This window comes from Aethalodelphis obliquidens, unplaced genomic scaffold (assembly GCF_003676395.1).
Source record: "Aethalodelphis obliquidens isolate GAN/ISIS:26980383/991018 unplaced genomic scaffold, ASM367639v1 scaffold3, whole genome shotgun sequence".
In the NCBI taxonomy this organism is placed as follows: Eukaryota; Metazoa; Chordata; class Mammalia; order Artiodactyla; family Delphinidae; genus Aethalodelphis; species Aethalodelphis obliquidens.
In genome coordinates, this window is record NW_020837947.1 from 14,520,145 (window position 1) to 14,534,066 (window position 13,922).

General features: G+C 44.1%; 1 protein-coding gene across 2 annotated transcripts in view; it reads right to left on the reverse strand.

Annotated features, from left to right (window-relative positions):
• Positions 1–13,922, reverse strand: part of AKAP12 (A-kinase anchoring protein 12) — a 102,194-nt gene that overhangs the window by 20,332 nt on the left and 67,940 nt on the right. Inside the window, exon 1 of one of the 2 annotated variants that reach the window (XM_027083374.1) lies at positions 5,132–5,613. The exons of the other annotated variant lie outside the window; for it this stretch is intronic. Coding sequence (XP_026939175.1) covers positions 5,132–5,156 — 25 coding nt within the window. The 5' untranslated portion in view covers positions 5,157–5,613. Of the gene's footprint in view, positions 1–5,131; positions 5,614–13,922 lie in introns of those variants that run through there. 2 annotated transcript variants of the gene reach the window in all.

The window sequence follows — 13,922 nt, forward strand, 5'->3', positions numbered from 1 at the left end:
TTTTCTGCATATGCCCCAGAAGGAGCCTCTTTAGGGTGGACATACAGCTTTATAGATGCAGAAAAGATAAAGGCGAGTGACGGGTGAAGCGATGGTGCAGCTTCTGAAGTTTTATCAAAGACTTTGAATAAGCTTTTTGTTTGTCTTTATGTTTTTCTAAGACAAATGAAAGGTCTCCTTTTCTTTTCTTTTTTTAGTCACACTGCGCCGCTTGTGGGATCTTAGTTCCCCAACCAGGGATCGAACCCTGGCCCCAGGCAGTGGAAGTGCGGAGTCTTAACCACTGGACCGCCAGGGAAGTCCCGAAAGGTCTCCTTAAAGAAAAAAGTGTGGAAAGTGAAACGGAGAAGAAAAATGACAGCTGGTAGTACATACTTTCTGCCCCTATATTTTTACTTTTTAAAAGTATAAACTATCCTTAGGTACTACATAATAGGAAAACTTATAGCATATCTGTAACAGTAATAACCTATGAGTTGTTTAATGTTTTGAACAGCTTAACAAGCCCTTCCAAGGCTAAAAAAAACTACAGAACATTAATGAAGACAAATAACTGTGAAAATATATGAATAGTTATATCTTCAGTAGCGTCGAAAGAAACCAAAACTTGAAAGCATTTCGTGGACAGAAATTCCACTTTGGAAGAGAATTGTCAAAGCTTTTCCTTTTTCGGTGTTATCGTCTACTAAACTATGCTTATCTGCAGATAAATGTCCAGTCAATGCCAATTTATAAAATCAAGCACAGGAGATCTATGAGTATGGGCGAATATACATTTTCCCTGTGAATAATTTCATAATCCTCCACCTTCCAAGTCCCAAAGGGTCCATGATCACAAGAGGTTAAAGGTCCTGTACTGAACCCTGCTTCCCGTGCAGACACCCTGCTCCCAAGCTCCACAAAATGCAACAACCATTTGTGGGTCCAAAAGCTGCAAGATCAGCATTCTTTTCTCACTCTTCCAAATACTCAGAGATTAAGAGATAAAAGTATGACTTGTTTTCTTTTACTTTAGAGGTTTAAAAGAAAAAAAAAACCTTTAAGGAACATGTCATATTATAGATTACAAAATGTTAATGTTTTTATCCAAACTTAGATATGTTTGTCAGATAAAAAGTGCAATATTGTAAACAGCTATAACATTGATTCTTTTTTTCGGTTTAGTATAACCCATGCTCTCCGTTCCCCACGCAAATTGGGGCTGCTTGCTGTGACATCTGGAACTGGTTAACTTTCCCCCATGATTTGCAGCGTTGCCCTGAAATTTTTCCAGGAATTCTCCACATTCTAAATCCATCTCTATATCTTACACACCCAACCAACTATTCTCATTCTGATCAACCACGAAACCTCCAAGGGGAGACGTGTAACTGGGGTTGAAACTCAGAGAAGCAGAACCCCACACAGGAGCATACAGGTGATGCTCATCGTCGGCCCTGGCCTTGACAGTGACGTCCCGTGGTCGCTTATACACCTGGGCAGGCACGTAAAACTGTGGGCACCACGAAGTCAAATCCGTTACATCCGTTACACAACGAGAAAGAGGTCCTTTACAAGCTATTCTACAGCTGTGCTTTTTTTTTTTTTTTGCGGTACGCGGGCCTCTCACCGTTGTGGCCTCTCCCGTTGCGGAGCACAGGCTCCGGACACACAGGCTCAGGGGCCATGGCTCATGGGCCCAGCCGCTCCGCGGCAGGTGGGATCTTCCCGGACCGGGGCACGAACCCGTGTCGCCTGCATTGGCAGGCGGACTCTCAACCACTGCGCCACCAGGGAAGCCCACAGCTGTGCTTCTTAGTAGCTGTGGAACACAGAGAAACTTAGTTTTCATGTTAAAAAGGGGGTTACAAAAACCACTTTTTGCAGGATTTTTGTGGGAAATCATGATAATGGCCACCTCAGAGTGGGCACTCAGTACACGGCAGTTACTGGGCCAGAGTTGTGAGGGTATTAATTTCAGGTCTCACAAATCCCTTGATAACTAGTCTGCCTGCACAGCAGAGAGAAGCAGCCATGTGGGGGAGGGGATTTTTTTAATCTTGTAAAGTGATTTGCATAAAGAAGTGCATTATCAATCATCTAGAACTTTTGTGAATATTGGAGGATTCTTTCTTCCCAGTTTACTTTAGAGATAAAGAATACTGTTGCCCTAATTCCTCATGATAACTCTATATTTGTCTCAATACTGTGTGAGTTAGGGAAAACAGGAAAGAGATTTTCCTAATTCAAAAAGGTGGCGTTTTTTTGTTTTTTTTGCTGGCATGCCACTGATACAGGGGTGGGGGGGGATACCTCTTTCATCATCGTGTCCAATCACTTATTTTCTAGTTCTTAAACTAAGCTACTGCTAACATGATGTGAGGGAAAGACTTCAGGAAAGGCAACAGAATGTGATGTGAATAATCGACCATCTCCTACTTGAAGGTCTGCTGTGTTCACTTCAGGGGGTTGTGCGCACAGGGTCTGAGGAGGGGAGAATAATGGTCAGTATTAGGTGACAGCTTTCCGTGCTTCACAAAATGAAAACTCATTCCTAAGCAGTTCTACAAAAATGTCATCAATCCTGCTCCCTTCCTATTAATTGTGAAACTGAAACACATTCTCACGTAAGGCAGTCCTACTAAAGCAGCCGAGAATAACTTTCTCCTATATTATTTAAAAAATATTTTTATTTATTTATTTAGGCTACGCTGGATCTTAGTTGCTGCATGCGGGATCTTTAGTTGTGGCATTCAGGCTCTTAGTTGCAGCATGGGGGGATCTAGTTCCCCTACCAGGGATGGAACCCAGGCCCCCTGCATTGGCAGCGAGGGGTTCTAACCACTGAACCGTCAGGGAAGTCCCTCTCCTACATTATTTAAATGAGCAATCCCGAAGTTACAAAAACCTTTGCTATTCAATTAATCCTGAATGCCAATTTTAAAAGCCTTCATTGCTTTTCAAGATTCTGACCAGTTATTTAAAGACTATTGATTGTAAATCTTCCTCATCAGAATAACTTGCAGAGGAGAAAAAAAAAAAGACGGTTGAAACTCCTTTTTAATTTTTACTTCTTCCATTATGAAATGTTTATTTGCTATGAACCTTTTGGAGTTTAAGATTTTCTGCACACGTTCTTTTTACCAGGAAAAAACGCAATATTTTGCCACATCCTTCATACCAACATTGTAATAAAACTCAGAAGGCAATTGACCCAATTATTTAAAGCTGCCTTAAAAATCAGACAGCCCTTGCAACTGTTTCCATTCATGTAGCATCCCATTAGGATTATCTGAACCAATTTTTTAAAGCCCCCAAGTATCTCAAGTTTGTTAACTTCTGCTTAAAAAGGATCACCTTCCTTTCCCATAAGAAACTGAGCATGTGCTAAACTCATCAAATAGTGAATATAATAAAGATTATACTGTACACAAAAAGCACCCGGAAAAAGTCATGATCGTAGAAGCCCCACCCCCAGCTGTGACACCGCACAAACCACGCCCCCAGGCAGGTTATCTCAGGGTTGAGCATTTATGTATCTCACTCATAGAAAAATTAATGATCTGGGGAAAAAATGAATTTTGTGTTTTTAATTTTTAAGTTTTGTGTAGTCTAATAATACTTTCTAGGTATCGTGTAAATTTTCATGCTACGTACAGGGTAGAAAGGCAAGTTGAGTTAACTTGGGGAAGGAATTTTAAGGAAATTTCCAAGTAAACAAGCTCATCTATAGGACGTGAGAGATACGGAGAAAAATTTTAAGTCCTAGAAATTCTATGCTGCCCTTTTAAGAAAACATGTATTTGGAGAACAAAGATTTCAAATATTTAGAGAAGAGCTGGTCTTATAAACCTAAATTAGCAAATGGAGTTGAATTTTGATGAGGGCAAAAGGCAGAAAGGAGGAGAAAACAGGCAGGTTCCTAAGGAGTCAGGCTACAGTACATCAGCATGAGAAGATCACATGACAAGCAAGAGGGGCTCTGAGTACGTGCCACAAGTTTGATGTCTGTAACTTATTTGCTGGAGGTAGGTATTAAATATTATCATTCACACTCAACAGCCAGATTTCTAGAAAGCAAGCTTAAGAAACATACATTTTTATTATTCACTGCCCAAATACTGTTGCCTGTTAGTCACCAATTTTACAGTAACTATGGCTTTATGAGAACCACCACACAGGCCTTTCTCAACTTCTGAGATGGGCCACACTCTGTCCTGTGGAGTGTGTTTCCCTCTAAATAAATCCGCTTCTTACCTATCACTTTGTCTCTCACTGAATTCTTTCTGCGATGAGACATCAAGAACCTGAGCTTCATTAAGTCCTGAGACCAGGCAAGGCTCCAGCCTCCATGACCTTCCCTGAGTTCCAAAGGGTGGATTCGAACAGTTGCTGATCAGCACAGCCAAGAAACCATCCGAGGCCAGATTGAAGGAACCAGAGAAGCTCCTCAAGATTAGGAAACCAGCCACCCGAGACCCTGCGCACACCCTCATCTTGTCAGCAACCCCGCTCGTGAAGTATCCATGAAGCTCCTCATTAAATTCTGTCCCGGGTTGGGACACAGTTTTTCAAGGCAAGACCTGATGTGTCCCCTTTTGCCTACCAAAGCAATAAAGCTATCCCTTTCTACTTCCCCCCCCGCCAAAAAAACACCCACCACACAAACCAGAGAGAACATTTTCATCCCCTAAATGGCCAAGTGTACCTTCGTTGCCAGTTCCTAATAAGCAGGTCAAAATGTCAAATACTGCAGGAATTTACCTTTTTTAAATGACTATAGCAAGCAATTAGGCTTTCACAACCTGTTTTCAAATTCACCCCAATCTAACATGCATCTGTTGGGGTGGGGTTGTCGTTCCCTTCCACCAGGGGAAGAGGTGCAACCCCTCCCAAAATGCATTCCAGGTCTCCCCCGGGCCCGGGTCAGGAAGATTCCTGCAGAGGCAAAAAGAAAACGTTGGGTTTGCTTGGTGCCTCCTGAGCCCAAAAGAGAATGATCTTCTGATCAAAAAGTCAGCACAGTGAGAGCGTTAAACGCCCATCAGGATGTCCAGCCGCTGCCCTGCGGCCCCCGACCCGCGCGTGTCCAAATGCAGGTTCCTCCACCTGCCACGGAGGCAGGACACAGCTGACCCGGCTTCCGCCTTACCTGTGATGGTGATGATCCCCAGCATCTTGGACGGCGCACTCCGAGCGGGAAGAGCGGCCGCCCTCGGCCTCTTCGGGCGGTTGGCTGGGGCCGCACGGGGTCTTGCCGGCGCCCCTCCCCCTCCCCCGGCGGTCTACGCTGTGATCCGCAAGAACGAAGCGCCAGGCCACCTTCGGAAGATCTGGGAGAGCCAGAGGTGCCTGCGGAGCTGCAGCCGGAAGCGGACTGAGGCTGCATTTCCCTGGCTAATTATGCAAGGACTCACCCACCCATCCGGGCTGGCGGGCTGGGGGCCCGGGGCTGGCCCGCCCTCCCTGCGCTCCGGGACTGGGCTCGGCGCTCTCCAGTCATGTGTTTCGCTTTAAAGGAGAGGAGCCCTCCCTGTAGCCGGCCTCTGTTCGTGGTCAGTAAGGCTCTGCAGAGAGACCCAGGGAGGGTTTCCGAGTTGCTGGGATGAATAAGACCAGAGTCAGCGGCATGTTATCTAAACCGTTACTTCATTCCTGGCACCGACTTACTTGTCTCTTAGCTCTTAACATTACTTAAAGGAAATAACCACACAGATATTAAATCCCACTGCCATTAAAAAAAAGACTGTGTTCCGTACCCTTATGTTTGTTTAGAGGCTGATGAGGTGGAAAAATGCTCTTTCCTTTTTAGTACCTATAGCTTTTTATATTTTCACCACCTGCTTCTCACACAGGCACACACACTGCGCTGATCCGGGGTTGGCAACCCTCAGCTGCCCTGTTTCCTGAACTCTGAGAAGGGCTGTTACAAGGCGAACATGTGTCTTCAACACTTGGTCCAGGCAACTTTTTCGAAGTCCAAATACATGAGCATTACGTCTGTTCCCCGCCCCTCCCCGCCCCACGCCAAGCCATGGTAGAAGTTAGTTAACTTTCAAACTACGCCGTATTCCAACTTAGAGACACTATGGCATCTCTAACATACAGGCACACAGCATGAAAATCAGTCAGAGCCGACATTTAAAGTTCAGAAATTTTCAAGCAGCCCTAAATTTGTAAAATCTTTTTTTCACTAAAACTTCAGATTTGTTCTATATAAAGACACAGGATAAGTTGGGGGGTTCTTACGATTTTGACACACTATTTCCATTTAGGCCCTCCTGGGTTTGTTTCTTTTTTCATCCTTTTTCTCTTTATCTCTTCATGCCTTGCCTGTCCGACCCCATTAGCACAGGCTCTCCCCCTAAGTAAACAAAAGAAAGGTTTACTATTGCTTTTTTTCTTCAGGCAGTGAAGATTTTGTTCATCATTGCTCGGGGACAGGGAGGAAGGTGGGGGGCTTGGAGTGGACCAGATTGGGCACAGGAAAGAGGAGGGGGGAGGGGAACAGAATTATCAAGAAAGGCTAGTAAGGGCTTCCCTGGTGGTGCAGTGGTTAGGAATCCGCCTGCCAATGCAGGGGACACGGGTTCAAGCCCTGATCCGGGAAGATCCCACATGCCGTGGAGCAACTAAGCCCGTGCGCCACAACTACTGAGCCTGCACGCTAGAGCCCGCGAGGCACACTACTCCCACGTGCCACAACTACTGAAGCCTGTGTGCCTAGAGCCCATGCTCCGCAACAAGAGAAGCCACCGCAATGAGAAGCCTGTGCACCGCAACGAAGAGTAGTCCTCACTTGCTGCAACTAGAAAAGGCCCGCGTGCAGCAATGAAGACCCAACGCGGTCAAGAATTAAAAGAAGAAGAAAAGAAAAGAAAAGAAAAGAAAAGAAAAGAAAAGAAAAGAAAAGAAAAGAAAATGCTAATGAGGACAGACTTGTTGGCTGGCATGGCACGTAGTTGCTCCCTCTGGCCACCAGGGGCCGCTACGCACCCCCTATCAGGCCTACACCGAGCAAGGTTAAGGCGGCACCGTTTCTGGCAACCAGACCTTGTTACAGAAATCAGTTCAGCCTCCATAGATTGGATTTCCCTCATGTTCTGGCGAACGCCCAGCCTGGCCATACGTCCAAGTGGGAACAGGGAGTGATGCGCCTTGTCCTGAGGCCTGGGAGCTGATTCCCAGAGTGAGCCACTTAGCAGTTTCCTAACCTTTATCTTCCCTAGCTGAAACGTTGCTGGTGTTAATGGTCCCTGTGCAGTCCATAGAGTTAAGGGGTCTGGGCAGCTCCACATTCCTCTCTCCGCCACCCCACCCCCAACTCTCGAGAGTCCTAGCTGTGCAAATCATGGATAAAGCCGACCCTGAAGGCTGCATTTAATGTAGACCACTGTACATTAAATGAGCGGTCTACAGCCTTCCCAAGCGTGTGTATCGGCCTGGGCTACCTCCAGGATCTGACCTCCCAGCTCTGCATCATTTCTCAGCACCAGCAGTTGGGGACCACAGATGGCTATCATCCGGCGCCGCCTGAAATACACATATTCAAGTTCTGGGTGCATCTGTTGATTCTCCCCTTGCTTGGCTTGCCACCAGCTCCTTTCCTTTCTAAAAAGTCCAAATTCTAACAATAGGACAGGCATCAGCTGTTCGCCTGAGCTGAATGGAAGAAACATCACTAGTTACAAATGCAAGGTCCAGGGCTTCCCTGGCGGCACAGTGGTTAAGAATCTGCCTGCCAATGCAGGGGACATGGGTTTGAGCCCTGGTCCCGGAAGATCACACGTGCCGCGGAGCAACTAAGCCCGTGCGCCACAACTACTGAGCCTGCGTGCCCAGAGCCTGTGAGCCACAACTACTGAAGCCCGCACACCTAGAGCCCATGCTCCGCAACAAGAGAAGCCACTGCAATGAGAAGCCCGCACACCGCAATGAAGAGTAGCCCCCGCTCGCCACAATGAAGAGTAGTCCCTGCTCGCCACAACTAGAGAAAGCCCGTGTGCAGCAACGAAGACCCAACGCAGCCAAAAATAAATAAATAAAAAATAAAATTAAAAAACAACAACAACATTTAAAAAGGTAAATGTATCACTATTCAGCTTTGGTGCATAAACTTTCTGTTTCTTTTCAAGACATTGGTGAAGACAGTGACACAGCCCGTTTGATATTCTTGGAGTGGTGGTTTAAACCAGAAAGCAGAGCAAGGGATCACGTGGCAAGTTGTTGCCTCTCTTAGCAGACAGTCCTCCTTTGACCTCCATCCACCTTGAAGAGTAATCAAGGACAGGGCATGTGGCAGGCTGCCCGATAAGCCGCTGTGTGTCTTGGATTTACAAAGAAAGGTCATCAATCAGGATAAAAGCTGAAGTAAAGATCAGACGTGAGGTCAGTGTACAATGCAGGCAACTTTCTCTGGTTACTACTTTCATTCCCTATTTGCTTGTTTTTGTTATATCAGAATTTTTAGAGGAAGACGTCATCACCCAAAGCAAAAATGATGGGAAAATGTTTACCAATATCATAAATAGGTGGATGACAAAAAATGTGTTTTCCCAAAACTTCATGGTTCATTCAACAAATATTTACCAAGTTCTTACTCCATGTTAATTATGCTAAGCCCCTAGGGATACAATTGGATACTGTCCTTGACCTCGGGGAGCTCAGTCTTGGGTGGTAGACACACCAAAGGAAGAAGCACGCGCGCTCCAGTTTAACCCACCTCAGGTATCATCTCTGCTAGCCTCTGAAAGGATGGGGGACGTGAGGGGATAGCCCTACCTGAGGCACAGAGGAAGGCAGTCCCACAGAGGGAACGAACAGCATGCGGAAAGGCACGACGGAACACAACATTTAGGGAATATAAGTGAGTTCTTTATAGCTACAGGCTCAGAGTCTACTTGGGGAGACCAGGAGAAGGGAGGGACCGAGGTGATAACCGGAAATGAGACAAGAAAGATTACATTGGAGGCCAGATTATGAAGGGCTTTGAATGACATCTTAAGAACTTTGTAACAAATAACCAAATTAAAAAATGGATCAGGAATTCCTCAGTGGTCCAGTGGTTAGGACTCAGCGCTTTCACTCCTGTGGCCCGGGTTCAATCCCTGGTCAGGGAACTAAAATCCCACAAGCTGTGCGGCGTGGCCAAAAAAAGAAAGGATGAAGGATCTGAGCTAATGTTCCTCTAAGGTAGATAACACAAATGACTGATGAGCACGTGAAAAGATGCTCAACATCGTGAGCCATTAGGGAAATGCAAATCAAACCCCACAATGAGATACCGATTCACACTCACTAGGATGGCTGTAATCAGAAAGACAGACAATATAACAAAGAAAGGAGAAACTGGACCCTCATACATTGGTAGTGGGAAGGTGAAAGGTGCAGCTGCTTTGGAAAACAGTCTGGCAATTCCTCAAAATGTTAAACAGAGATTTACCGTATGACTCAGCAATTCTACTCCTAGATATATACCCAAGAAAAGTGAAAACCTACGTCCACACAAAAACTTGTACAAGAATATTGGTAGCAGCATTATTTATAGCAGGCATAAAAGTAGAAGCAACCCAAATGTCCATCAACTGATGCATGGAAGAATAAAATCTGGTTTATCTTTCCAATGGAACATTATTCAGTAACAAAAGGAAATGGACTATTTATACATGTTATACCATGGAGAACCACTGAAAAAATATTGCTAAGTGAAAGAAGCTAGTCGCAAAAGAGCACACAGTGTCATATTATTTAATTCCATTAGAAACAGGCAAATCTATAAAGACATAAAGTGGAGTAGCAGTTACTCAGAACCAAAGAGTTGGAAAGACTGCTAACAGGTAAGGGGGCTCTTTACGAGGAAATGAAAATGTGCTAAAATTGTCTGTGGTGATGGTGGTACAATTCTGTGAATACACTAAAAACCACTGACATGTATACTTTTTTTTTTTTTTGGCCGCCTTGGGTCTTCATTGATGCATGCAGGCTTTTTCTAGTTGCAGCGAGCAGGGGTTACTCTTCGATGCGGTGCACAGGCTTCTCATTGTGGTGGCTTCTTTTGTCGTGAAACACGGGCTCTAGGTGCGCAGGCATCAGTAGTTGTGACACGTGGGCTCAATAGTTGTGGCTTGCAGGCTCATTAGTTGTGGCGCACGGGCTTAGTTGCTCCGCGGCATGTGGGATCTTCCCGGACCAGTGCTTGAACCCGTGTCCCCTGCACTGGCAGGTGGATTCTTAACCACTGCGCACCAGGGAAGTCCCAGACATTATACTTTAAATGGATCAATTGCATGGTATGTGAATATTTCATTAAAGCTGTCTTTTTTTTTTTTTTGCGGTACGCGGGCCTCTCACTGTCGTGGCCTCTCCCATTACGGAGCGCAGGCTCAGCAGCCATGGCTCATGGGCCCAGCCGCTCCACGGCACGTGGGATCTTCCCGTGCCGGGGCACGAACCCGTGTCCCCTGCATCGGCAGGCGGACTCTCAACCACTGAGCCACCAGGGAAGCCCCAAAGCTGTCTTTTTAAGAAAAAAAAAAAAAAGAATTTTTATGAGTTCTGGAGGCTGCAGGGAATCATTGGAGGTTTTAGAGTAGAGTTGGTGGCACAAAATTTGAACTGTGATTTAGAAAAAGTAAGCAGGCAGTAATGACAAGGAAGAAGATGCTCTAGAAATAAAATTGATGGAAACCGTGGTGACCAAGGAGAGGAAGGAGTCAAAAGTTACATCACCCACTGTTGGATGCAGGAAGGCAGCAGCAGCCACATGCATCTCTGAGATCATCGGAATGGTATGAGGCAGGTGAAGTCAAAGGTCTGGAACCCTGAGGAAGAGGAATCTGAAGAAGGGCTCTGAGAATGGACAGAGATTAGTGGCCATCAAGGAGAAAATGGCATCAGAAGCCCGGAGTGGAGAGGATTAGGAGATGGAAATAGTGGAAACATTCGGACACAACTCACAAAGTGGTGACTCAGGATGAGAGCTGAGGAAGCCTCGCAGTCGGGGAGGCTGGACTAGTGGACAAAACGCTGCAATAAAGACAAGGACCAAGACACCAGGATTAGCACTGACACTATGTTCATTAACTTCTTCCAAGGAGGCGTGAGTACTTAACCCAAAACTGAGCATCATCGGGAACTGTTGACTTGGACTCACACCAAATCCAGCCCCCGCCCATCACCCCATCCTTCCGTTTTCTTTTCACCCCAGTTTTACACTCGGAGGAAGATAAACCCAAACCCAGTGAGGTCACTTTTCCTCTGGCTGCAAAGGGCAGGTGAGATCTAAAGGAGCATCTATGCACTGTTACCCCTTTAAAATGCTTCAGAGATAATCTCAGGTTGAGTTAGAAGCTGCTGCAAACTAATAACCATGAAGAAGATGAATATATACACTGAATTAAATGCATTGGGCAGGTTCTCCTGGGCTCAGTGTATTTTCAAGTCTCTGCTGCTCTGCTATGAACACAGACAAATACCAGCTAATTGGATTTTACGGTCCAGTTGAGTTGGACATGTTTGTGTAGACATGGTTATTTTGATTCAAAATCCTCAAGGCAAATAATCTGAAGACTAGCTCCTCAAAGGGACTATTGTAATACAATAGAAAAGCTAAGGGGGATTTAAAAGTCACTTAAGATAATTTATCCAAAAAAAAGAAAAAAGAAGAAAAAAAACGAGTCAAGGGGAAAATTATTAAAAAACTCAATCCAGGTAATAAAAGTGATGCAGAATAAGTTTATTTCTCCTCTTACTGAGTTCACATGTTTTTATATTTTTTGCTTTGGCAATTCTGCTTTTACTAGCTATACCAAATGAAAGTATAGATTTATGTATGAAAATTTAACTGCTTGGGACATATAATATTTAAAGAATCTAAGTGTCCCAATACTAGGAAAATAGCACATTTAACTCTTCAGTGGACTATCTGGCAAAACATGTTTGAAGCAGTTAATGACAAGGAGAAATGCTTACATGGATATTGAAAGCCACACACCTCTTTGTTCAGTATATAAACTATATATTCAATAGAATCTTTGCTTTCTAAAATGCATATATATCTGCACATAAGTGAGGGTGAGGAAGAAAAGAGCCCAGAAAGAAGACTAACAAAAGCCAACCACAGTGGAATTATGGGTAATTTCTGCCCTGATATTCTCCAACACTTTACACATCTTCTACAACAACCTCTGTTACTTTCACGGTTAGAATGCAGGCACCTTTGACATCCAGCTTGGGGTTGCACGGGGTGGTCCAGCACTGCTGGACTTTGAACCTTACAGCAATACCTCCGATTTTCCATTAAAAATGCAAGGCAGTCTAAACCATGATCAACTCCCGATCATGGAATATATAAATTAGCAAGCAGCTTAAAGTCAAAGTGTGATCTTTTAAAAATTAGGAAATAAGCAAAAAGATGTTTCACTACCAAATTTGGTCAAGTATCTGCATAGATTTCAAATTCTTTCCTGAGTGCTTTGTGTTCAACTCTTCTATTCCTCTTAGGACTCTGAACTCTCATCTTTGGTTTAGTCTAAAGAAGATTCCAAAGTGTTGAGAAACTAATTGTAGTTCTGGTTCTTCTGATAGCAATGTGGCCGGGGTAAAATATTCTTTTAAATCTCTGGGCTCTGGGCTTCAACTGACGGGGGAATAAATACACCACCCATGTTAATGTTATTCTGAGGTGCAAATGAAGGTTAGGCTCAGCACTACTGAGTGTATTCTAAAAGCATAATAAATGTTAGCTATTGTGCTTACTTTAAACTATACATTCCCCCATGGGGTAAAAATTAGTTCATAGTTCATCTTACTCTTTATATATGAAGCACAGATTATATATATATATATATATATGTATATGTATATATGTATATATGTGTGTGTATGTGCGTGTATATGTATATATATACATACATACATATTTAGATAGATATAGATATTACATAAACTGATATACAGTATATCTCTTCTATTAAAATTTTAGGTGGGGGGCAGGGACCGTTAGGGAAAAAAATGTCTGAAAAGACTCAGCGGGGCAGGGCAGCGGTAACGAAAAGAAGGTTGAGAAATACTGCTTTAAATATAGTTAAGTCTCATTTTAAAAAGTCCTTTGAAAAATACTTCTATAAAAAGCAAGAATACCCTTTATCATCAATTTCTCAGAAATGCATCCTAATAAGAGAAGCATCATCTTGCACTAAAAGTAATTAACCTGAGGCTCCCTCTCGATTTTTCAGAAGAGAATGAGACAATCTTTGATTTGCCTGAAGTCTTTCTCAAAAGGAGTGGGAGCGAGGGGCCAGCTGAAGGTTCACACTGGGAAGAAATAATGATAATTACCTACCCAAGACCCACTGACATTCCACAGTTGTCCATCTGAATTGTGATGTGAGCCCGTCAGCAAGCCACATGCAAGGCTTTAAATTTTCTTTCTTTTTTTGGGCGCCCAGCATGACTTGCAGGATCTTAGTTGCCGCCCGGGCAGTGAAAGCGCCAAGTCCTAACCACTGGACTGCCAGGGAATTCCCGACTTTAAATTTTCCGGTAGTCACATTAAAAAGAATAAAAATAAACACTTGAGGTTAATTTTAATATATTTTATCAAACCCAGTATGTCCGGTTACGCCAATAGGTACTCAATAAGAAAAATTATTAGGGAAATATTTTACATTCCTTTTCTGTACTATTTCACATGTAGAACACATCTCAAATAAGATCAGCCACATTCCAAGGGTTCAACAGCCACATATGGCCAGAGCACAACTTCTAAAACTACAGAAATAACTGAACATCCCTCCTTTACGCTAACTCATTTCCCAATGACAATTCATGTGGGATCTTAGTTCCCCGACCAGGGGTGCAACCTGCACCCCCTGCACTGGAAGCGCGGAGTCTTAACTACTGGACCGCCAGGGAAGTCCCCCGCAATGACAATTCTAGCCCTG